The sequence below is a fragment of the Eubalaena glacialis genome, chromosome 1, assembly GCF_028564815.1.
Source record: "Eubalaena glacialis isolate mEubGla1 chromosome 1, mEubGla1.1.hap2.+ XY, whole genome shotgun sequence".
Lineage (NCBI taxonomy): Eukaryota > Metazoa > Chordata > Mammalia > Artiodactyla > Balaenidae > Eubalaena > Eubalaena glacialis.
In genome coordinates, this window is record NC_083716.1 from 32,938,639 (window position 1) to 32,963,132 (window position 24,494).

The window sequence follows — 24,494 nt, forward strand, 5'->3', positions numbered from 1 at the left end:
GGTAACCACCAGACTCCTTTCCCGTCCCCAAACCATCCCAGGTCCTCTCCTAGATTACTTGTCTTTGTACTTTACTATGCAGCTGTTATCCCAGCCGAAAATGTTTCAGTGCTGCTTCCTACCCTTACAAACATGGTGAATAGCCAGCACTTTAGCTTGTATAAATGGGCCCTAACGGATCCTTCCTATACCCAGTCTCATATTAGTACCTCTTATGGCACTTACTTCTGCTGCTGTATACCTGACTTATGCTCTTGTATTTTTATAACTATAATAAACTATGGACTCCATGAGGGCAAGGACTGCATCTCCACACTGCCTGGTGCACCATATAGATTTGGGAGCTGTTCTGATAGGAGCAGCTTCTCATGTCATCACCGTTATATCATCATCTGTATCTCATTCTTTGAAATATGACAAGGAGGAAAGGCACACTATTACCTGTTCCGTTTGGGTTGGGTAAGTCCACAATGAGCAAAGTTCACCTCTTCAAATACAAGCCTGACTTGGTCTGAATGCTGAGTTTATGGGGGCAAATATTATGGTCACTTGGGCATATCCAACCTATCATATCTTGCCAAAGAAGGCATTTTGCAAGAGTAGTTTCATTTGAAAGTCAGTGAGCTGGGATTAGGGTACTTTGGTGAAAAAATTGCTTCAGGTGGCTGGCTGAGTGAATTTCTACCGGATCTAAGGCACTATGCTGGGTATTCTTTTTTTTTTTTTTTTAATATAAATTTATTTATTTATTTTTGGCTGTGTTGGGTCTTTGTTGCTGTGTGCGGGCTTTCTCTAGTTGTGGCGAGCGGGGGCTACTCTTCGTTGTGGTGTGCGGGCTTCTCCTTGTGGTGGCTTCTCATTGCAGAGCACGGGCTCTAGGCGCGTGGGCTTCAGTAGTTGTGGCACGAGGGCTCAGTAGTTGTGGCTCGTGGGCTCTAGATCGCAGGCTCAGTAGTTGTGGCACACGGGCTTAGTTGCTCTGCGGCATGTAGGATCTTCCTGGACTAGGACTCGAACCTGTGTCCCCTGCATTGGCAGGCGGATTCTTAACCATTGCGCCACCAGGGAAGTCCCTATGCTGGGTATTCTAATAGGAGCATAAGATGCAGTCCCTTAATAGTTTCAGGGGCAAAACACGCAAAAAATAAATAAATAAACGTTAGTAAATAAAAAGGCAATGTGGCAACTGAATGAAATAGATTGTAGAGGTTAAAAGTACTCAGAAGGCAGCTCCCACAGGATATCAGAGTTAAGAGTGCAGGTCTTGAATGAAATGATAATTTTAACGACTTATTGAGCATTTACTATGTGCCAGGCCCTGTGCTTAGCATCATATATACTTTACCTCATTTAGTCCTCAACATTTCAGGATCAGGCGTTATTTTTTATCCGCATTTTATAGGTGAGGAAACAAGCACAGAAAGGTAGTGTGTGCCCAGGTTCCACAGCTGTGTGTGGCAGAACTACCACCAGAGTAGGAGCAATGACGTTCTAGGCCAGGAGACTGCCAAGATCTGCTGGTGGCAGCAGTAAACTCTCACCTGCGCCAATACTGATTCAAAATTGGGTAATAAATGAACCAAAGGCATGCTAGGGTTTACTGTTTTGAGTGATTAAAAAAACAGCTTAACCATTTGTGTAATAGTGTGTTAGCAGGATTGAGGGGGACTCATGCAGACTTTTTAAAAGAGCAAATTGCTTTCAGACACTCTGAGTATTGGTGTACATAAAGATACTTGATGTGTTAATTTACCAAGCACTGTATTTGTATCACGGAAATAGGTCCAGAGACCTCTGTTTTTCAGCCATAGCCCAGCTCTCATGAAACACTTGACAGGAATAGATGAGCTTTTCCCTCCTGCTGTTCTTCCATGTGGGGATTTTTCAGTAATTCAGGCTTGGTTTTCTCCCAGTTTGTTCAAATGAGTTAGGTTTTTCAGTATTTGGAATTGGTGAGGAGTCAACATAAGTGCAGTGCCTGATACATATGAAAATGTACAATAAGTGTTTGTTGAATAAATGAATGCATCTGTGAATCTTAATTAACTAGAATCCAACTTGCTTAGCACTGAGGCAGGCTGCTTGTGAACTGAATCTGGCCCCTTTCACTGCATGGACACAAAACATGTGAAAGAAACGTTGGCAAGGCTTGAATTAACCCGAGGGCTGAAGAAAGAGGAGTCACCGATAGCCCAGGATCAACAACTCTGTGGTCACTGGAGAAGTGATGGTGTTGTCTTAAATCTACTTTTACATCTTGAGCAGACTGCAGTTTAGCATTTTATTAGCATGATTCCATATCACAACATTAGAAAAACCTGGGAAGAGAAAGGAAGAAATTCACCCATAGCCCCAATACCCTAATACAACATCAGTCCTTCCTCTCAAAAAATATATCTTTCATACTTGTAATCATAGTGTATGTCCCATTTTGAATTTAATTCCCTGGAGTTATCATATCTATAAGTCAGCGGTGTATTTTCATCATGACTTATCATTTCGGCATTGATTGGCACGAATACATTTTTTTTGCCTAACCAAAGAGCTTTACTTTATTTGGCCAGCAGGTGGCACTCAACAACAAGCTGCTCTTTCCTAAATGGCGATGGTCCACTAGAGAAAACATTATTTCCCTTCATCTAATGTAAGATCAAAACACAAATCATTACCTGAAGAGCTACATGAAAGATTAGAGACTCCCCTGGTCCTTAAAAATGTCAGAAATCTGTGTGCTTGTAGGCATGTAATTTCATAGAATCATTTTTTCTGCTAATATTTATTTGGTGAACAACAATGCTAGACACCAGGCATACAACGATTCATAAGATAAACTGCCTGGCCTCAAGGGGCTCAGAGTGTCATTGGGAAATTACACACTTGTACATGACAATCAGAATGCAGTGTGGTAAATTCAATGATGGGACCCAAGAAGGAGTAAGCACCTCTGTTTTGGGGAGAATGAAAGAAAGGTTTTATAGAGCAGCGGCAAATAAAAAGTGAATGACAGTAGCATTACATTATAAATACAAAAAATTTTTTTCATGCAGTACAAAAGGCTTTAAGATTGTCTAGACTCCCTTCCCCAAAGTCTAGAAACAGTTACTTTCTTTTTTTTTTCCTGAAAACACCAAATGGTTTTCAACAGTGAATTCATGAGGCTGGAATTTTTTGTTTTGTCCTCTGTTGAATCTCCACCTAGGAGAGTGATTGACACTTAGTAGGTGCTGAGTAAATATTTGTGGCGTGAATAAAATCAGCAGTGGAATGACAAATTGAGATCTTCTCTAGAAATATCATTGGCAGTGATTCGCAAGTATGATTGGAGGGAGTCAGGGCTGCAGGCTCCGGGAGTGGTGATGTGCTTCCTGCAGAGGTATAGACGAGTGGTCGTGAGCAGTCCCGGGAGGGAGAGAGCAGGATTAATGTGAGCTGTGTCAAGGGCAGGGAGTAAGCAGGACCTGGTGACTGCTTAGGTCTGGGGAGCAAGGGGAGGGAGGAGGGGGTTGATGCCCCTGGCTTTCTGGCTTGGGTGAAGGAAGACAGAGGAACAGAGCTGGGGTTGGTTTGGGACAGGTTGGGTTTAAGATGCCTGAGGACCATGTAGGTGAGGATGTCTAGAAGGCAGTTAAATGTCTGTGTCTGGAACTCAAAAGAAAGGTCTACATAGATTACGGATTTGAGCGTGGATTTCATGGGCAGTCTCTTTGCACCTTTTAGTTTTGCAGATGAAAGAAGTTGAGGCTGAGAGAACCAGATTGTTTCCAAGTTTTTAAACAGAGTGGGTTTGCCTCAGCAATCACATTCCTCGTTGGAGCCGGGCTGGAATCACAGCCTGCCAGGACCCTGCCTGTCTCCTCCAGAGCCCTCCTGGTAGCATGATTGAAACAGTTGGGCCTAAGATGATTGCTCTCTTCTCTCACTTTATCCTTTCAGTGAGTGTGTTTTTATTGAATCCCCCTTGAAACTCAGCAGCCAGCTCTGCATCTCAGCCAGAGGGTGAGTTCTCCGCACTGTCCCCCCTCCCCCCACCCGGCTTGCTCTTTCCGAACCGAAAACAGCTCAGCTCAGGCTACTGAGGGCTGAGCTTCTGAATTTGACTTGTTTTGTGAAGCAGTTGGTGGCTGTTAGTCCTGATCGGGCCTTTCTCCATCAGCCTGGCTCGTTTTCCCATCTTCTCTGATCTGTTTGAACACAGCAAAGACCCAGGAACTCTGTGACCTTCTGCAAATGCCTTCACCCCTCTGGTCCTCGGTTTTGGGGACAGTGGGACAAATGATATGCCTTTCCAACATTAGGAGGTCTGATGGAGATGATATATTTAAAAACATTGGTCAAGAGCTTTTAGATACTGTTTTGAAACAAGGAGCCCCTCAGTTGCAAAGTGTTACACATGTGGAAAAATCATGTTGGCTTTGGTATCAGAAAGAAAACAATTGGCTAGAGCAAATCCATTCTGAGAGGTTTCCTGAGTGCTGGTTTGTTGTTCTGGTGGGGAAGCAGGAAAAAATCGTGATAACGGGTGGAGTAAAGCCAGAGGTGGGGTAGTGGCGGGAGGGAGGGAGGTTCTGACAGCTGGTGCGGTAGAGGCGGTATGGGGTCAGGCAGCTGGTCACGGCCGAGAGTCAGCACCAAACAAAGTGAGGAGGAACTAGGGAGGATTGGATGGGAGGTTCTGACTGAGGCTGAGGCAATTCAAGGGGAAGGACAGCAGAATAGAAACTGCCGTCAGGCACTCCCCCAGTGCCGAGGGGGATCTGATAACCCCAGACCAAGGTGAGCAGGGCTTTAGAGACTGTCCCCTCCCAAAAAGGCTGTTGGTCGGTGAGCCTCAAGGACATCTATGCATGGATCTTAGTTGAGGTTGTACAAAAAAGGAGAAACATGTGGTTAAACTGAAGGACAAAATCAGAAAATGCAGCCAAAAAGAAGAGGGTGGACAGTGAGGGGGAAATTTAGAAAAGGGGCAGGTTTGTTTTTCATTGTGAAATTCAAACTTAAAGCCAGTTTAGAAGAGCTTACCTTTATTTAAATTGGCAGATAGTGCCACAACCTTGCAAGTCACCTTTAGGGGTCCTCCAGCTCTCTAGCAAGAGGTGACGGTTTTTATTAATCAGAACCTGGGTGGCGTCGGTGAACGCCACCTGCAGGCAAAAGCAGGAGAGCCAGAAGCAGCATGGGTGCAGCCATTGTCCCAGAGCCTGCGGGTGAGAGTGGGCACCTCCCGGCAGGGACCAGGCGGGCACCAGTAAGGACAGCCAGCCTGAGCTCAGGCCGTCCTAATTCCCTGTAGTTTTTCTCTTTCCACCCCTCTGATGACTCCACGGTCACTGATTTCAGGAGCTAAGAGCCCTCAGTGAATGTGATATAATCCTTATACCTGTAAAAGAATTTCTAAATATATAATTTCACAAATCAAAGCATATCCTTATGTGCCAATTTTTACTTTCAGAAAATGTGACCTTTTATTCATTCCACAGATATTTGTTGAGCATACTCGTGGCCGAGATAGTCTAGTGGGCACCTGCAAATAAAGAGTGTTTCCCCCATCCCGACCTTTCCAGAGGCCTCTCTCTGAGACACGAACCCTGGAGGGCTGCATGTAGACTCACTTCATTCACATGCCCTTTTTTTTTTTTTTTTTTTTTTGGCCACGCCGCTGGGCTCACAGGATCTTCCCTGAGCAGGGATTGAACCCGCGTCCTCGGCAGTGAAAGCGTGGAATCCTAACCACTGGACCACCAGGGAATTCCCATCATTCACATGCTTTTTGTTCTCAGCTTTGAGGGTTGGTTTTCTTTCCCCTTAGATTCCCAATAATGTTCTCCTGTCTTGGCCGAGGAAAGGGGAAGAGGTTTGACCCCCTGACCTAGGCCAGAGATAATGAGGAGGGTCCTGGGAGAGCCCTGATAGCCTGGCAGTCCCCTGAATAGAGCACGTGAAGCCCTTAAAGCAGTGGCGGGCACGTGGCAAGGGCCCAGGAAGTGGTGGTGACTGGGAGGGGGTGTTACCGGTGCTGGAAGCAATGGAATTGCTCCAGGGAACTTGCCTACTTTGAGGTGGAGACGTTGCCTGTCCTACCACAGAATTTCCACCTCTTTTCCACTTCTGACTCCTGGCTCTGGATACGCTTGTCCCGGGGGTGCATTCGTGGCAGGTGGCACTCAGCAGTGATGACGCACACGGAGCTCCAGCATTCTTAAGCCCTGTTTCCCCGTGATGTGCGAGCCTGGGCTCTGGGAAGGTGCTGCCTCCTAGGTGGTAGGGAAACGTTAGAGCGGCCGAGAGTACCGTCGGTGGTGCCCGACGACAAGGTTCAAGTTCCAGCGCCACCCGTCCACTGACTGTGCCAGCTTTGATGAGTGCCTGACTCTCCCGGTGCCTCGTCCTCATCTGAAAATGGGGAAAGTAGGACCGTTCGTGGGAATTAAAGAGAGAATGATCATCGGGCACTTAGCACAGTGCCCCGCACATAGGCCATCTCACCAAGCAGGGTGTACGGCTGCTGTTGCCGTCATTGTGTGTAACTCTGGGGACCCAGAGTCTGCGGGAAGTATAAAAATGACTGTATGGTGATGCATGGATAGAAGGAAAGAGACGGACAGATGTATGAGGAAGCAAATGCAGCCCAGCGTTCCTTGTAGAATCTAGGTTGGGGGTGGTATATGGGTGTTCACTATTGTAATTCCTTAAACTTTTCTTTCCACTTGATAATGTTCATAATAAATATTGGGATGAAGTAATTTCATCAAGCTGTTTATATCTTTAGAGCTGGAAAAATTCCATATTGATACTGGTAAATGGAATTTGGTAGAACTGAAAAGCAGCCTAGCAGGAGCCTGAGTGCTTTTGTGGAAAAGGGGTCATCACTGATCTGAGTGAGTGTGTGTGCACGCGCGTGTGCGCGTGCCCACATGTCAGTGTGTTGGTGGGGGAGGGCATAGAAAACTGGAATTAGGGGAGGGGGAGGGTTCAGCGAGTAAGCTCTTAATTTTTTCTGTGCCCCACCTCATTCCAAAAAGGATTTGTGGTAACTTGCAAAAATACCTAGACTTTCAACAAGATAAAAATAAATGAAGGATATAAACAAGCAGTTGTTTATACTCATAATACATGTCATAAGGTGCTGAATACAAATTTTGAAAGCAGTGAATGGGATAAGAATACATAGAATCCCAGCTTCCGGTTGCACCTGGGGGCTGATTTTCCTGGAGACCCAAGGCAGCTGGGCCACCTCCTTTCATTGTTGATTTTAATGCTCCATTGGTCAAAGCACTTGTGAGGAACAACCCAGAAAAATAATCCAGGTGGTGGACTTGAAATGGCCAACTCTGGCTGGCAACATGTCAGAAGCTCCACTCATGTCCTCGACTGTCCCATCTTGTGTGCAACCACTGGGCCCCCAGAGCCTCCTCCTGTCTGGCCCCCCTCCTGCCCTCCATCCCCAGGCAGTGTTTCTCAGAGTTATTCTTTTAAAACACAAGGCAGTCATCTCAAATAGAGCACCTTGCTCTTTAGACACGATTCCTGAGCATTCCGGGGCACCTGTGGGCCTGCCTTGTCTGTAGAGCGCTATGTCTAAGTAAGAATGCCCTTTAGAAGGGACGGTGCTTGGCTGGGATGCCAGGAAGTGTGCTTCCTTGTCCTCAGCTGGTAATGTGCTTTTTTAGAAAACTGTTAAAAATACTAAATCCTACTCTCTTTTTTTTTCTTCTCTCTTTTAAAATTTCATTGTTCTCAGTGTATATTCTTCCAACTTCCACGCGGTGAAGAGGGAATCAGATGGGGCTCCCGGGGATCTTACCAGCTTGGAGAATGAGAGGCAGATTTATAAAAGCGTCTTGGAAGGAGGAGATATCCCTCTCCAGGGCCTGAGTGGGCTCAAGAGGCCATCCAGCTCGGCCTCAACTAAAGGTAACTGGGCGAAGCCTGCAGGCCTCTCGCCCATCCACACGGCTATCAGGATATCTCTCGCCCATCCACACCCATTCCTGGGGTGATGGCAGCGAGGGTGAACCTCCAGCTACTGGGATAAGTTTTGACTTGTTCAGATCCATTTCCAGGCCACTGAGCCCTCCTAGTCCCCTCCCCTAGTTTCTCACCGGCCATTTTTCTTTCTGGTATGAATAGTTTCCCTTCCTTTGAACCCCAACCTTGCTCTCCTTGAAGCATCTCTCTCTTTTTTGTTCTGATTCCCTTTTCTTAGAAATTAGCTGAGCTTTTCCTAACTCTAGCAGGGTGGCCATTTTTCTTTGCATCTTTGCACCTGCTTTGCAGCACAGATTATTTTGCTTCCGGACATCGACTGGAAATTAAAACAAAAAACAAAAAACCCCTTATGACAAATGAGCATGTTACCTCTCCCTTTTTTTTTTTTTTTTTTTGTAGCAGCTTTCAGCTTTAACCTAATGGGTCTGTTTATTTTATTCTGCATGCTTTCCAGTGGATCATAAAGGTGGGAATGCTCACATGATTTCTTCATCTTCAGTTCATAGCCGAGCGGTTCACACTAGCAGTGCGTTAGGCCCCGGGTGTAAGCACAAGAAACCCCTGTCCGCTGCGAAAGCCTGCATTTCGGAAATCCTCCCCTCCAAGTTCAAACCCAGGCTCTCTGCTCCCAGCGCTCTTTTGCAGGATCAGAAGAGCGTCCTCTTGCCATCCGAAAAGGCTCAGAGCTGTGAGAACCTTTTTGTCTCGGTTCCTCTGAATGATTCCAAAAGAGGCCTCCCCCCGCAAGTGGGGGGCAGCGCGGAGAACCTGCTCGTGCGCTCCCGGCGGGACTACGACGGCAGGTCGAGCAGCACCATGAGCCTGCAGGAGTACAGCACCAGCGCCAGGAGGCCCTGCCCACTCTTGAGGAAGGCTGGCCCGCAGTTCACCATGCTCTACCGAGATATGCACCAGATCAACCGGGCCGGCCTCTTCCTGGGGTCCGTCTCCTCCTCCAGTGTGCGGGATCTTGCCTCCCACTTCGAGAGGAGCGGCCTGGCGTTGGCCAGGGGCGAGCTGGGCCCCAGTCAGGAAGGCTCGGAGCACATCCCCAAGCACACCGTCTCCTCCCGCATCACAGCTTTCGAGCAGCTGATTCAGCGGTCCCGGTCCATGCCGTCGCTGGACCTGTCCGGCAGGCTGAGCAAGTCCCCCACGCCCATGCTGGCCCGGAGCGGCCTAACCTCTGCCCGCTCGGCCGAGTCCCTCCTGGAGTCAACCAAGCTCCGGCCCAGGGAGGTGGGCGGGCTGAACCCTGGGGGCATCTACGCCTCGCCGGCGTGTAGCCGGATGGCGGACCCCACCTTGGGCTTCAGGGGCCTCGTGCCTTCCGAGCCGCTCTCCGCCTGCTCGGACGAGCTGGACCGCTGCTCAAACGTCTCCAGCGACAGCCGAGAGGGCAGCAGCGGCAGCGTTCACGGAGACTTCCCCAAACACCGCCTCAACAAGTGCAAGGGCACCTGCCCGGCCTCCTACACCCGCTTCACCACCATCCGTAGGCACGAGCAGCAGCAGACCTCCCGGCGGCCCGACTGGCGCCCGGATCCCAGAGGGGACAAGGGCACGCTCCTCAGGAACATCTACCTAATGAGTCCCCTCCCTTTTCGGTTGAAAAAGCCCTTCCAGCATCCCCCCAGACAGCTTTGTCCCGGGGACTTCTCGGGCCAGAAGCCAGACCCCCCCAGTCAGCCCCATCAGGACGAGCCCCCCTCCGGGGGGAGGCCCTTGGTTCCCAGACGCCTGTCTTCCCGGCACACCATGGCCAGGCTGAGCCGGATCTCAGAGCCCCCTCAGGAGAGACCCGCGGCCCCGGAGGTCTGCCTGACGGCCTTTAGTAATGGGAACTCTCTGCCGTGCTCAGACCACAGCCTGGATAGGAACAACAACCCCCAAAGTGAGCTGGGAACGTCCCTCGGAGGTGGCCTTCTGTGTATTTGCCCAGTCTCACCTCTCCCATCTCTCCACTCCGCTTGCTTTGTTCCCTCCTCCCGTGTGCCCCTGGTGCTCATTTTCTGGTCCGTCCTTTGTTTTCTGTTTGTTTTGCTTGGCAATTAATCATGGCTCATAGTGGCTGCACTTCTTTAAAAAACAGATCCCCCATGTCATTTAGACTAACCACCAAACTCTGTTTCGAAAGAAAAATTGGCCGTTTAGCTCATCTGAGAAATTTGTTCATTTGAACTCCTGAACCCCTTGCAGTTCACACCAATCCCAATTCACCCTGAGGTTTTTTGAGAGGCAGCCTCTCTCGGTGGCCCTGTGTATGTGTGTGTGAGTGTACAGTGTGTGTCCCTGTAAGATCCTGCACGCCTCTTAATAGGGACACTTTTCAAAGACGGTCCTGTCTTTGCTCACCTTTTGCCTCTGATTAGTTTTCTTTGTATGAAACTAGTTCACAAGTAAATCCAAAAATCGGGAGGGAGGGCATTTGGTTTTTCTTCCTTCAGAATTTGAATACTGACCACCAAACAACGACGGTACAAACTTGATATTTGTCATGGATGAAAGGTGAAATCTTTTCCCAATCTGGTTTCCCACTAAATCTTTGCCTGTTTTAACTTTACTTTATTGTTTTGAAGATTCAGAATCACCAAGGCATTTTATACCAGCTGATTACTTGGAATCCACAGAAGAATTTATTCGAAGACGTCATGATGATAAAGAGGTAATCTCCCCCTTTGAAATCTCTTAGTTCTTGTGCAGATAAAAATATGAAGGAAGTAGACATTCAGGGAGGTGACATGGCCTAGCAGTTAGAAGCAAACATTGGGATTTTCACAGGTGACTTTTTATATGACATGAGCTCAATCACTCCTCTTCTAGTCCACTTTTCCAAAGAGTAGGACTGATTTTCCCCAAGGTGCTGAGTTCCAAATGCCAGATCTGCCCGGGAGGTTCAGAAAGAGGTTGCCCACCACTGCATTCAGTGCCTCTTAAGGGGAACCTAGAGTCCTTCCCCCTAACCCCCGCCTTATTACTCTCCAGGGAAATCCATCCTCTACTGGCACAAAGCACAGTTCATATTGAGAAATGTGCAGTAGGAGAGAGAGGAAACTGAAAAAGAATAATGCCCATGATACATTTTATAAAAACAGTTTGAAGAAGTTGCCTTTAACTCAGAAGAAGAGAGATACCCCAATAAACGTTGATAACCCCTCTCACCCAGAACTTCAGGATATAGACCTTGTCATGCAGCTACTGAAATGTCTGTACTGCAGTGATCTGACTGACGGGGCCAGGAAAGGAACACGTTCTCTTGGGATTTAGGAAGAGGTAGTTCTGCACATCAGCTAAATGGGCAAAATCACAAGCTGCTGTTGTGATGAAGTGTTATTACGAGGCGTGTTTTCTAGTCTTCTCATTCCCGGAAGAAAGGGTCCTATAGCTTAAACAAGCTCTGATGAGTGTTTTCTTGCAATGAAGAGATGGAAGAATTGCTTTGAACCTGGTGGCAGCAAGGGAAGGTGTTCATATGTATACAACTCTGTCCCTTTCCCTGTAAAGTCTGAAGCCCTTTTTCTGTGTTGTGCTGTTTTGTTGAGGTGGTTTCAGAGCTTAGGGGGATTTTCCTTAAGGATTTAGGGTAAGGCTGACATTGAAGAGAGCTGGTGGGTAACAATCATTGCTGCCAGCTAGAGAGACAAAGGACAAATGAAGCCACAGCTCTGCCCTTCTCCGGACACAATACAGACAGTGCTCAGTAAGACATTTGCGCCTGTCTGTGAAAAGAAACAGGAGCAAGCATTTGATGGACAGAATTCTTTGTGATAACAAGGTGAAAAACTCACAATGGATGTCCATCTGGCCACAGAGCAGACTCCTTTTTGTCACTGTCACTGAGATACAAGATTCTACCTATCGAAGCCTGGCCTGCTATGATGCGGGAAGGTGACATTCCATTTCAGGAGTATAAACCCTAGCATCCAACATGGAAGGTTTTGTGATAGAATTCTTGCCTACCACGTGGGAAGCAGATTTTACTTTGCTGGTTTAGCAGTTCAGAGGGTGAGCAGCTTGTTTCCTGAATAACGCTGGCTCACAGGTCCTTGGGTCTTTATCCCTGTTTTTTGGCTTATGTGTTTCAACTATGGGAATGATGGATTTGCTGAGGTCGGATTCACACACACTGGGTAGGGAGCTCTGCTCCATTTGCATCTGTCCATTCCCATTGCTACAGAAACAACTCACATGTCCCAGCTCAGGGAATGCCAGTCCTGGCATTTTTCCATGCAAGTGGCTTATTATTAACATTGATGATAATGGCATTTCAGAAAACAAGAGCCTGTCAGTCCTGGAAGGGACATTAGTGGTCATCTGGGCAATTCCCTTGTTTTATCCAGGAAAGGACTGCCACGGGGCAGTGGCTTGCCTCGGGCCACATAGCCAGTTACCTCGTACCAGAGGCAGAGCTGGAAACCAGGGCTCTACCTGCTTCACAAAGCACTTTCTCATGTCTTTTCTCATTTAATCTTTACCACAACTTACCTGAGCACTGGAAATCCCACAGCCATTTGACGAGTTATTGCTTTATTACTGGTAGACCCTGGAGAAGAATAGAAAAATGGGCCCACCATCCTTTGGGGCTAGGTGTCACTTAAGGCATTTAATTACCTGCTGGGAGAAGACTAATGCTTTATTGAGAATGCTCAGAATGATCAGTTCTGATCAATGCTTTCCTGCAAAGAATATTAATCCCAGGAAGGTATGATTGGTATGGAGTAAGAAAACACATTAAAATTCTCTTCCATAGGGTCCTTTCGGTAGGCAATGAGGACATTTAGTTAAATGCAACGTTGTTTAATTATTTTAAAAGGCCTTTAAAAATAGAAATAGATGACTATTTCCTTAATTTAGGAGAGAATATTTCTTCTAAACCCAGGTACCATTATTCTTAGTTCATCTCCTATATTTATAGTCTACCTCATTCCCTTAAACTCAGTTTCATTTCACCTAAGGGAGAAATAGTTAAGTAGGAAGTACAAGGTAAGTGATGCTTTCTGTCAGTCACATAAATAGCCTTTGGTGCACGTGCTGAGGCCTCCTAACAATTGTACTCGGAGGAAGGGTTGGCTGGCCTAGGAGAAGGGGTGCCACGTTTTCTGAAATGGGTATCTCTACTCTCTTGAGCATAAAGTAGCAGGAATAGGAAGCACAAAGATGACCTGCTTGCCATAGAACCACACAGTAAAAGCCCACAGCAGTTTTAATAGCCTGATTTGAGCCGGAGGAATCAGCCAGCCCTGGTCCCACTATGGGAACTCATCACTGCCTGAGCGAGGGAAGGATAGCACTTCCAGCCTCCCACCATGCTCCATGCGCGTGAATGCTCCGGACGGACCCCCTGGATGCCCTGGCCTTGGCCGCCTTGTATCAGGAGGCAGGAGGCTTTTGGCTGAGCCGGGAGATAGTCTGCAGACAGCGTAACCGTATGGGACCCAGCATTCCCCGCATCCCAATGCTCCCCCGGTTTCTCCCTGCAGCGCTGTCTCCTCCCTACACAGAGCGCACATGGGTGGTTACAGCGGGAACCTTGCAGTTGCGGCCATAAAGCCCCTCCAACATCTGTTTCCTCCCTATTGACCCAGCACCTTTTTCCTTAGTTGTTTTTGTTGGCAGTTTTCCAATACCCTGGACCAGATGATTCACAGCCCATTTTATGCAATTTCATGGCAGAAACTTTTAGCGGACCAGAGACGACTTAAGCGTGAGCAAGAAGAAGCCGATATTGCAGCTCGACGCCACACGGGCGTCATTCCGACGCACCATCAATTTATCACTAATGAGCGCTTTGGGGACCTCCTCAATATAGACGATACAGCAAAAAGGAAATCTGGGTCAGAGGTCTGTTTTGGTCACCTCGATCTGCTGCTTGACCCAAAGCAATATTTGCCTTCCCTCGGCATTGCCCTCTGTAGGCCAGATTACCTCTCCAAACAGCATCTGTCATCCTGGCTTCCCTTAGGCTTGCTTTGGCTCTTCTCTGGCTGGTCGGTGGACATGATTCCCATTATGTCCTGTGCTCTGTATGTCCAAGCATGCCTGGCTGCGGGACCGGGATCTGCTGGCGCACATCCTGAATGCATGCCTTAGAGCATCGGCTGCCTTCATGAGTCTGGTCTTCTCCATCTGCATTTTATCATGAGACTGTGTTGCCTGTGCACTTTGCTTAGAAACCTATACCTTAGTTCATATGCATTAGTAGCTATGGTGTGGACAATTACGAGGTTCTTCTTTGAAGAGATGGTTTAGTGAAACTTGTATTACATGCAATACTGCCACTTGGTATCCTACGACGATTTAATTGACTGAAGTGTTCAGTAGAGCTGAAGCCTCATTGAGGAATTTTGAAAGCCAAACCGTTTTGCAGTTAGGGTAAGCCATGGAGGGTAAGAGCTCTCTGAGAGAGATATCCTTTGTTGCCTTAATTTTGACATTTCTCAGCTGAAATTATGAAACTTAATATTATACAAGGAACAAAGAAGTACAAGCCTTTGAAGTGATTTTATCCAGGCCTTGGCCTCCTGCGTGAAGGTCAACATATTGAAATTCTTGTGCTGGCCAAATGCTGCATCTTGCATCAGCGTTTGTTTTGCCACGTGATCCTTAAGTAGCCCTGCTGAAGATTAGCTCCTTTCAGGGAAGCCTGTGTGTCTGGGGCTTGGGGAGGATTGGGGAAATGGGGCAGTGACACCAAAGTATATACAGTTGTATAATCGTTCAGTGTAATAGCCAATTAAATATTCATGTCTCTATCTTTTGAGTGACAGAGGCACCACTGGCTGTTCATCAAATGGTTTGGGTTTTGTTTTCTTTTTTAAAGAAATAGAAGGTGACTGTAACAAAGAGAGAAAAGGGGGAACCAGACTAGAAGAAGGAAAGCTGGGGAGGGGAAAGAGACTCTAAGGTGATAGAGAAAAATAAAATGTAATAAGGAGGAGGCAGAAATTAGCAGGAGTTACTCAGATGCAAGTGAAGGACAACCGCCAGCCCTCAGCATTCCGGCTCCTCAATACCACCCTGTTCTGAAGGCTCTAGGGATGGGTTATCCTCATTCCCAGGCCTACCTGGTTGTGAGTGATGGAGAAGATGGGAACATGCAAAGGCACCCTAGGGCTGCCTACCCCACGTGTGGATGATACATGCAAGTGAAATGCAACCAGGGCACAATAACCATGGACAGAGGCAGGCAAACTCTGCCTAACCTGCCTTGCCTCCCTTCTAGAGCAGAGGTTCTCAAACTTAAGTGTGTCACAATCCCCTAGACGCTTGTTAAAATAGAGGTTGCTGGGCCCCATCCACCAAGTTTCTGATTCTGGGGCGGAGCCTGAGAATTTGCATCTCTGAGCAGTTTAGGGACCACATTTTGAGAATCACTGCCCTAGATGTCAACTGACAGACATGGGACAGTAAAGACCAATGAGTCTCAGGTGCACCAGGCTATGTAGATGTACTTCTGTACCATTCAGTAGAATTTGGATGACCACTAATTTGCCCAGGACCCTGTGAGGGGATAGAAACGAGACTCAGACTGTGCCCTTGGGAAGCTGGCAGTCTAGTGGAAGAGGCACCCTCGGAACAGTTACCTCTGTTGTAGGAAGTAACACAATGCCTTGGGAACCAGAGGAGGAAAAGATAGATGGATGGAGGAAGATAAAGAAGGAGATGATGCTTTGTATAGGCAATATGACTCATATAATATGTCTTAAGAGTTCAGTGGAATCAGTGTTTCTCAATCTTGAATAATGTATGGATTCCCTTTGATGAAAAAAAATTTTCACCAACCCGATTGGGTTGACCTAAGCCAATTTACAAATTAAATAGTAAACTGTACACCTATACAATTTTTATTTAATAATTATAAATTTAATTGAGAACTGATTAATATTCATGTCTCTATCTTTTGAGTGACAGAGGCACCACTAGCTATTCATCAAATGGTTGGGTTTTATTAATTTAATTGACGGTTGATATAATTTTGCCTGAACTCAGTTGCCGCTCAGAGTGTGAATATCGTGCTATTTTGGTATAAATTTTTTTAAAGTTCATACAGCTTTACAGCTGGCTGTCAACCAGCCCCCCCGTCCCCCCACTTTTTAAAATTGGAATCACTGAAATTTTTGTGCTTAAAACGTTGGTCATTTGGCCTTCTCTTGTGAACTTGTCGTTTATCATTAACTCCACATTTGTTCTTTTCTTATTTGCTTACAACTGTTGAATTATGCTCTTTGGTCACAGGCAGGCATTGAAATCTGTGACATTGATTATACGGTCGTCATTCAGTTGACTTCTAATATTTATGGTAGATAGATGGAAACATCACATGAAAATGCAAAATTAAAAAAAATTCCTGTGGAGAATTCATGGCCTTAAAGAAGATCCCTATAAGACCCCAGCTTGAGGAACCTGGAAATATGGGGTATTTCACTAAGGCATCAGGATCTAAAACTAAGCTTGATGAAGCTTCTAAAAACCATTTTTTTCCTCACATAGAGTCTCCCATTTTTCCCCTCTGCTTTGCCCATGGCTTCTAATATTGAAGAGGAAGTATGTAATTTAATTTTCATCACATTGTTTCCCTATACCAGAAAGTTATAGCAGTTGAAAGGGTTGGAGCTGCTCATGGCTGGGGCAGCATTATACTGGCAGCCGTAAACTGCTTGCTCTCATGATTTCTCCCCTCTATCTTTCTTTTTTTAAAAAAAATTCCCCACTTTTAATGGTGGGGAAGAAAGATGTACAAATAAACATGGTAAGTAAAAGGGAACCTTCTGCTCTCTTTGTTGGAATTGGAGATGAAGAAATTCCAGACAGAGAAGGGGTGTCTAGACAAGGTGCAGCAAGTAGATTTGCCTGACTGGGACAGGAAAAGTGTCATAGGAGATAAAGGCGGTTAGGTATGAGTGGGGAGAAATGACCCAAAGGCCTTAACCCACCTCAGGAATTGAGAGTTGATCTGAGGGACAGTTGAGAGACTGGGCCAACTTCAAAGCAAGGAAGAGATGTGATGGAGGTATTTGAGGAATGTTATTTGTGCTCCTGAGTGACAGTAGATTAGAGTGGAGAGAACTGAAGTCAAAGGAAGCTTTGTGCCTGTGGGAACCAGAGGTCAGACCTGAGTGGGGTTGTGGAAGGGACGGAGGGAGGGTTGGCGTGACTTCATGACAGGCTCGATGAGAAAGTGGAGATGGGGGCTGTGGATGACTTCCAGGCTTGGGGGCGTCTAGGAGGAGAGGGCTACCTAACAAGAGTGGAAGCCTTGAAGGAAGAGCGTGAGCTCAGGGCTCGCTTTATCTGGCTTTTTGGATGATTTCACAGACCTTGAGAAATATGTGGAGTTGGAGGTGATGTGAGAAGTCATTCAGGGTTCATTTACTTGCAGGTCATAATTTAAGTCAGGCAAAGAGAATATGTTCCCCAAAGACTGAGACAGTAGATAGTGGTGTCAGCCTTGGGGACCAGCATTTCAGCTTTAGGACTTTTCTAACCATCTCTTCCCCAAATCTGCCCCTCCGTAGGGAGATCCTCACACGTGGCATAGCTGATACAACATCCATGTAGTGTGCTCTGCTAAGGTCAGACAGGTAGATTTCTGCCCAGATTTCGAAACTAGAGTTAACTGGTTAGGGTGGATTTTTCTGCTTTGCTTTCCGGAAACTTGTAAACGTGTGTCCTTTTCATTATACATAAATTGTGATTTTAACTTGTCATTGTTTCCTGTGTTTAGATGAGACCTGCCAGAGCCAAGTTTGACTTTAAAGCTCAGACACTAAAGTAAGTGCCACCAGTCATATTCATTTATTTTAACTGCCTCTTTGAAACACAGAAGTTCACTCATAGAGAAGAGTGGGAGAAAATAACAACAATAAGAAACAGTAGTTTTTCAATTTTACTATGTGCAAGCACCATTCAAAGTACTTTACGTATGTTAACTCATTCAGCCCTCATTGGAACCCTGTGGGGTTGGTGCTATTGTTATTTCCCTTGTAGTAATGGGGAAACCAAGGTTCTGCAAGGTTAAGGAACTTGCCCAAGCTGGTCAGTGATGGAGTCGGGATTCAAATCCAGGTAGCCTGGTGCCAGAGCCTGGGCTCTCACCTCTGTGCTGCTCTGCCAACTCCTATGTAGGGACTCAGTTTGCTTCATTAAGTGATGGCTTGATCCGACTTTCTCTACAGAAGGAACCAGAACCAGTCTCTAGGAGAGATAACTTTGCTAGTTTTGCTGCAACATCCCAAGAGATTAAAGGCTCATGTGAACCCACAGGAGACCAGCATTTCTCTAAGTATGTTCCTCAGAGTGCTGGCTCTGTAAATATTTCTCAAATAGTGTTCCATCACAGAAATGAGTCTGGGAACCACTGCATCCTATGTCTGTACCTCCTGCCCCTCCTTGAAGAGAGACTTTGCTATTGACATATTAACGGCTCTCTAGAAGTTTTTCAATAAAGAAACCTAATTAGCTGATTTAGCCAATGTTACCTAAATTTAGATGACCAGAAAACCTTTCTACTTTCCGTAGAATGAAATTTGAGAGATGACTGGGTTCCTAGAGGAACTTGCTCACTTCATATCTAATTATGGATTAAAATGGGCCGTGAGATTTCATTGGCAGCAGTGAACTGCAGCCATCCTGCTGTCCTGGTGATGAAAGGGGAAGGAAAGCCCTCCATCCTTGGACACTGGGAAATGCTGTGTGGAGGCTGCTCAGCTGTGGTTCCGATCTCCTCCAACACAAAATGAGTGACTAGCCTACTGTTTCCAGAACCTAGGCACAAATCTGGTGCATTTGGCTTTGCTTGTAATTACTCCAGTGCTTTAGCTTGTCACCTAATGAGAGGTGGTGGCATCATGTGCTGGGTTGATTATGGGCTCTAGAGTCAGGAAGTCCTGGGTTTGAATCCCGACTGTGCCACTTATTGCCTCTGATCATGGGCAAATCACCAACCCCTCCACCTCAAATTTCCTCATCTGTAAAATGGGCATAAAAATGCCTCTCTTGCAGGGCAGCCAAGGTAATACTTGTAAGGTATGTTGCATAGTATAGCAAAAGTGTCCCCCTCCTTTTTTTAAACCAGAGACCTCTGGTTATAAAACAAAAAAAAAATAGTTATGTAAATTAATTTTTTAGTTTAATCAAGAAGTACCTTTTCCTCTTTTTTCTTTGAATTGAGAAAGTTCCATGTAATCATTGAACGGTATTGTGATATTACATTTAGCTAGATTTCATTTAAAAATCCTCGCAAATAGAACAGGTGAGAAGGTTAAGATAGACAGAACTCATCACCATTTACCAACGTTACTCATGCTGGGGACAGGGCTCCTTCTTCCTGACCCAGTGCTTTCATTGTACCACGTTCCCTCCCAAGAAAAGATAATAAAACTTTTTAAAGAGAAAACAAAAGATCCATAGACTTGAATATTTTAAACATCTCCAGTCACTGGGTTCTGTTTTCCTCCATAGTATGTTACTCAGAAAAGTGTTCTGTGGGAGCGCTTGTTTCAACCAAGTTAAACAGGTTTCTGTCCCACAGGACTTTCTCCAAGCTTCCACTGTGCTAATGTACGTGGTGACACTCCAGAAAAGATCTAAAGTACATCATGTTATTGTTTCCCAAACCTTGTTACTACCAGACCTTGCCATGTGCCTAAGTGACCTGCGAGTCACTTAGGGTGGCAGAGTTTGGAGCCTGCAGATCTCCAGCAGGGGTGGATATTCTGAGGGTTCTGCTCATCTGTGTGTCCATAGTTGGGAGTAAACGGAGGGGAGGATTCAGAACCCCCCCAGGGAGGGCTATGGCAAGAATTTGGCCAAAGACCTTCTTTCTTCCAGAGACAAATGCCCCGGATCCCCTTCACAGGCCTCTTTAGGGTTAGAATCTGCCTACCAGTGCAAGACCCACACAGGCTGCCTTGTTCTTTCATCCAGCACAGTGCTGACTTTGTGTGAGGTTTTCCAGATGTGCCCCTTTGTTTAGCCAGCACCCCTCACATACCGTGGGACTTCCTGGCACACTGCAAAGCAGGCACACCCCCTCCAAATTGCAGTCAGAGTCCTGTCTTTCCATGCTGTTGGTTTGAGGCAAATGGAAAAGATCTAGGTCATTTTTTCTTTTTTTTTTGGCGGCGTTGGGTCTTTGTTGCTGTGCGTGGGCTTTCTCTAGTTGCGGCAAGCAGGGGCTACTCTTTGTTGCGGTGTGTGGGCTTCTCCTTGCAGTGGCTTCTCTTGTTGCAGAGCACGGGCTCTAGGCGCTTGGGCTTCAGTAGTTGTGGCACGTGGGCTCAGTAGTTGTGGCTTGTGGGTTCTAGAGCGCAGGCTCAGTAGTTATGACGCATGGGCTTAGTTGCTCCACGGCATGTGGGATCTTCCTGGACCAGGGCTCGAACCTGTGTCCCCTGCATTGGCAGGCAGATTCTTAACCACTGTGCCACCAGGGAAGCCCCTTTTTTTTTTTTTTTAATGCAAGAAAATTTCAAGGTACAGTTTTTGTGTTGCTTAAAATTTATCTTTCTCTCTCAGTTTTTAAAATGGAGTCCTGGTTAACGGTTAATATATTATTGAGGCAAACAAAGGGATGTATATGGAAAAGTTGAAAAGGGGCATGAAGAACTTTTGAAGGAAAATCCACTTTTCTTTCCAAGATCCCTTTTTCCATGTTGAAAAGAAAGTGAATTAACATTTACTGGGTTTTAACTATGTAACAGGCACCATGCTAGGTGTTTTATTTGTAGTTTGTTGCTGAATTCTCCAACAACTCTGAGTTAGCTCCTATTTTCAGATAAAGAAAGTATCTCAGAGAGATTAAATATCTTGCCCAAGGTACCAGAGCTGGTAAGTGGTATAACCGGGTTTTGAACCCAGATCTGCCTAATATCAGAGCGTTTCTACTGCATGATGATGGATGGATGGATGAATGGGTAATGAAATGAGTGGTGGATGGATGGCTAAACGGATAGAATGATAAAAGGATATCAGTATGTCACAAACAATTTGAGGGTAATTTAAATGTCATGGGTAATGAAGGCATGCATTTCTAGGGCATAGAAGAGGGTAGTGAAAGTATCTAGAAGGAAACATTTTTCATTAATGAACAGCAGCTAAGACTGCTGGGTGCATCACTGTGTGTTGCATAAATATTCTGAGCATAAGACAGCATTGACAAAAAATACATTGAGGAAACCACAACAAACTGATAAGGTGTCTGAGCACTTTCAAGTGGTTGTCAGTTTGAAAGTTAACCTTCATCCCACAAGACTGGAAAAATGCCAAATATGCTGCAATTTCCTGAAGAGTGGGGTTCTCGCATCCACATATGGAGCCGCCTCTTCTGTAACTTGTCTCCTTTGACCTCACTCGAAGTCTCCTTTTGCTAAAACATGGAGCGTCTTAATCTTACACACATTGGGACATCTGGTAAGATGCTGTGACCCTCTGTCCACAGGGAGCTTCCTCTGCAGAAGGGAGACGTCGTGTACATTTATAAGCAGATCGATCAGAACTGGTATGAAGGAGAGCACCACGGCCGGGTGGGGATCTTCCCCCGCACCTACATCGAGGTATTCTGGCTCTTTCTCTTTCTAAGGAAAAGCCTGGTCGTGCCCAAAGCACAATTCATCTAACTTGTGTTTTGTTTCCTCCTTTCATTTCTCTGCTTTCTTCTCTTTTCCATTCTCCTTCGCCTCTTTTTTCCTTTCTCAGCTTCTTCCTCCCGCTGAGAAGGCTCAGCCCAAAAAGCTGGCACCAGTGCAGGTTCTGGAATATGGCGAAGCTATCGCCAAGTTTAACTTTAATGGTGATACCCAAGTAGAGATGTCCTTCAGAAAGGTAAGCTGCCCTCTCATCCCACGCCAGGGGGCCCCGCTGGGTGGCGCTGTCATCGCGGGGATGGGGCACTGCAGCGGTGGCCATTGTGGTGAGGCTGTCGTGCCCCATCAAGGATTGCACTGAGGGCAGTTGGAGGATTTCTGCCATGAAGTATTAAAAAAAACAAGCCCTACATTGAGTTCATTAATGAAAGGTCCATGATTTCTGGAATCACAGACCTACCTCTTTTATAAACCGTAGTCAGTGTTTATCGAGCACCTAGTAATGTGAGAAGTGCTGTGTTGGTAACTAGGTGGTACAACATTAATGTGGAGAAGAGGAAGTCCAGGAGAAGTCTGAGAAACTCGGAAGCCAAGAGTCATAGGTTATCAGCTGTGTGGCTTTGTGGGAGTTAAGTAATTGTTCAGAGCTGCGATTTTTCATATGTAAAATGAAGATAAACGGCGCTCTTCCAGAGCTGCTGTGAGAGGATTTAATGAAACAGCCTCAGTGAAGCCCCCAGTGTGACACGTGGCATCTGGTTGGGGCTCACTGAGCAGGACACGACAGTGTTATCATTGCCTTCAAGGCGCTCATGCTTATTTTGAACACAGTTAAGCTGTGCAGAGACACGGTCCTTCCCACGAATTCAGACGCTCTCTTTACATGCCAAAATTCTCTACTGGCTGAAGGTATTAAAGTTACTAATTTTACTGAGGATTGAGGGAAGTGAGCTTATGCCTTGGGAAAAAATGAGCCAGCTTATAGAAAAGAGAAACACTGGAAGCAACCTAATTGCCCTACGTCAGGAGACCAATAATTAAACCATTATATGTATGTACAATAGAACATCCTGCAGTGGGCCATTAAGCTGTGCACCGCCAGGAAAAATGTAGAATTCTATTTCTTGATAAAGAAGGAGGTTCACTGTATGTTATTAAGTATAAAAAAGCAAGTTGGAAAGGGGAATAGAGTGCATATTCAGTTTTCATAAGAAAAAAGTATGTGCAAGTCTAATTCACATGGAATTATCTACACCATAATATTAACAGTGGTTACCCCCAAGTGATAATATTATGGTAATGATTATTTTCTGCCTCATGTTTATGTTTTAATTTTTCTGTAATAATACAGGAAAAAATAAAATTACATACAAAAAGAAGAAGAACCCCAAAAACCTTTACCTTAGAGAAGAAGATTGGATATCTGTCTATTTTGCATTAGATGAGTCAAAAATACTACGTTTGCCTGTTAGCTTGAGAGAATGAGTCTGACCTTCTCCTTTACCAAAATATGTAAAGACCAAGCTTAACAGCCTCCAGGTATCTCTAGTGCTGTTAACATCTCCATCCCAGTGATAACTAATTCCATCCAGGTCTGGCAAAGAAGGTTTTTCTGAACAAAGAATGTAATAAATAATGCAGGAGAGCACAAGGTACAGGCAGGGGCCTCAGACGTGCCAAGGCCTGCTAGGACAAGGACCCTTGCCTTTCTGTGTCTTGCAGGGCGAGAGGATCACGCTGCTTCGACAGGTGGACGAGAATTGGTACGAAGGGAGGATCCCAGGGACATCCCGGCAAGGCATCTTCCCCATCACCTATGTGGACGTGATCAAACGGCCATTGGTGAAAACCCCCGTGGATTACATCGACCTGCCTTTCTCCTCCTCCCCAAGTCGTAGTGCCACTGCAAGCCCTCAGGTACCTAAGCTTCTCGCCACTGGTTTTCACACTCAGCACGACAAACCTCAGTGCTAATAGCACACAGCCCCTCTAGGGTGGTTCTGCAACACTATGATTAAGAACCATCTGCAGCAGTGCAGAGCATACACACCAGGGTTTGTTTTCATGTGTACAAATGGCATTTTTCAAGAACTTGGTGGGAGAAATATTATCTTGGGGAAAAGGAAGTGCTTAAGGTGATTGCTCTAGGGATAAGATGATTAGGGAGAGAGAAATAAGCGCCATTATCAGTTGGTCCAAAACTCTGTTCTGGGAGCATCCCTTCCTGGGTGAAGCTGGTTGTCTGGATACCACCACTGTCCCATACATACCATGGCCAGTATGGTTCTCTTAGTCATCTTACTGGTCAAGATTGGCCTGTAGAAGACAAAGATTGAAAGAGAGAGTTTCATGTGCTCATCCTCAGACATATAGACTGGATTCAGAGTATTCTTTGCAATCAAGAACCAGGTTGGAAAAGGAACTTACAGTGTCTCTGTCTATACTGGGCTGAAAAGAAGTAGATTTATAGACATAATAAGATCTTTGCTTCCCTGAACATTAATTGTGAACAAACTTGTTTTAAAATATAAATTATTCCAAACCCATCCCCACTTTCCCAAAGCCAAGAAAAAAATCAGACCTTGGGTTCAGGAGAAGCACAGTGGGGTGACTTCTTGTGAAATAGACTGACCATAAGTGGTAAGTTACAGGGAGTATGGCCAGAGAAATGAGAGCAGGGCCTGGGGACACTTGGATGGTGCCTCTTTTCTCTCATCTTCTAATCACTTCCTCCTCTCCCACCTGCCATTGCTGACCCCAGGAGATGGTTCTTGGCAGAAAGCATGAGACGGGCTGGCCCAGGGCTCCCTGCACAGCGAGATCCAGATCCTATGATCTCTCGAGGAGAGGGTGTGAGCCAGGCGCAGGGCATTCTGCTTCGTCATAGCACGGGGAACTCAACTAGATTTTTCGCTTGACTGTAGT

At 46.0% G+C, this 24,494-nt stretch overlaps 1 protein-coding gene across 6 annotated transcripts in view; it reads left to right on the forward strand.

The window, feature by feature from the left end:
* Window positions 1–24,494, forward strand: part of SORBS1 (sorbin and SH3 domain containing 1) — a 246,539-nt gene that overhangs the window by 199,839 nt on the left and 22,206 nt on the right. For 3 of the 6 annotated variants that reach the window (XM_061170051.1, XM_061170255.1, XM_061170109.1), the window contains 7 exons: window positions 7,739–7,911; window positions 10,566–10,651; window positions 13,660–13,827; window positions 17,711–17,757; window positions 21,425–21,539; window positions 21,682–21,807; window positions 23,292–23,486. In XM_061170051.1, coding sequence (XP_061026034.1) covers window positions 7,739–7,911; window positions 10,566–10,651; window positions 13,660–13,827; window positions 17,711–17,757; window positions 21,425–21,539; window positions 21,682–21,807; window positions 23,292–23,486 — 910 coding nt within the window. Of the gene's footprint in view, window positions 1–7,738; window positions 7,912–8,440; window positions 9,905–10,565; window positions 10,652–13,659; window positions 13,828–17,710; window positions 17,758–21,424; window positions 21,540–21,681; window positions 21,808–23,291; window positions 23,487–24,494 lie in introns of all 6 variants that reach the window. The other 3 variants (XM_061170177.1, XM_061170321.1, XM_061169987.1) reach the window with 2 other exon arrangements.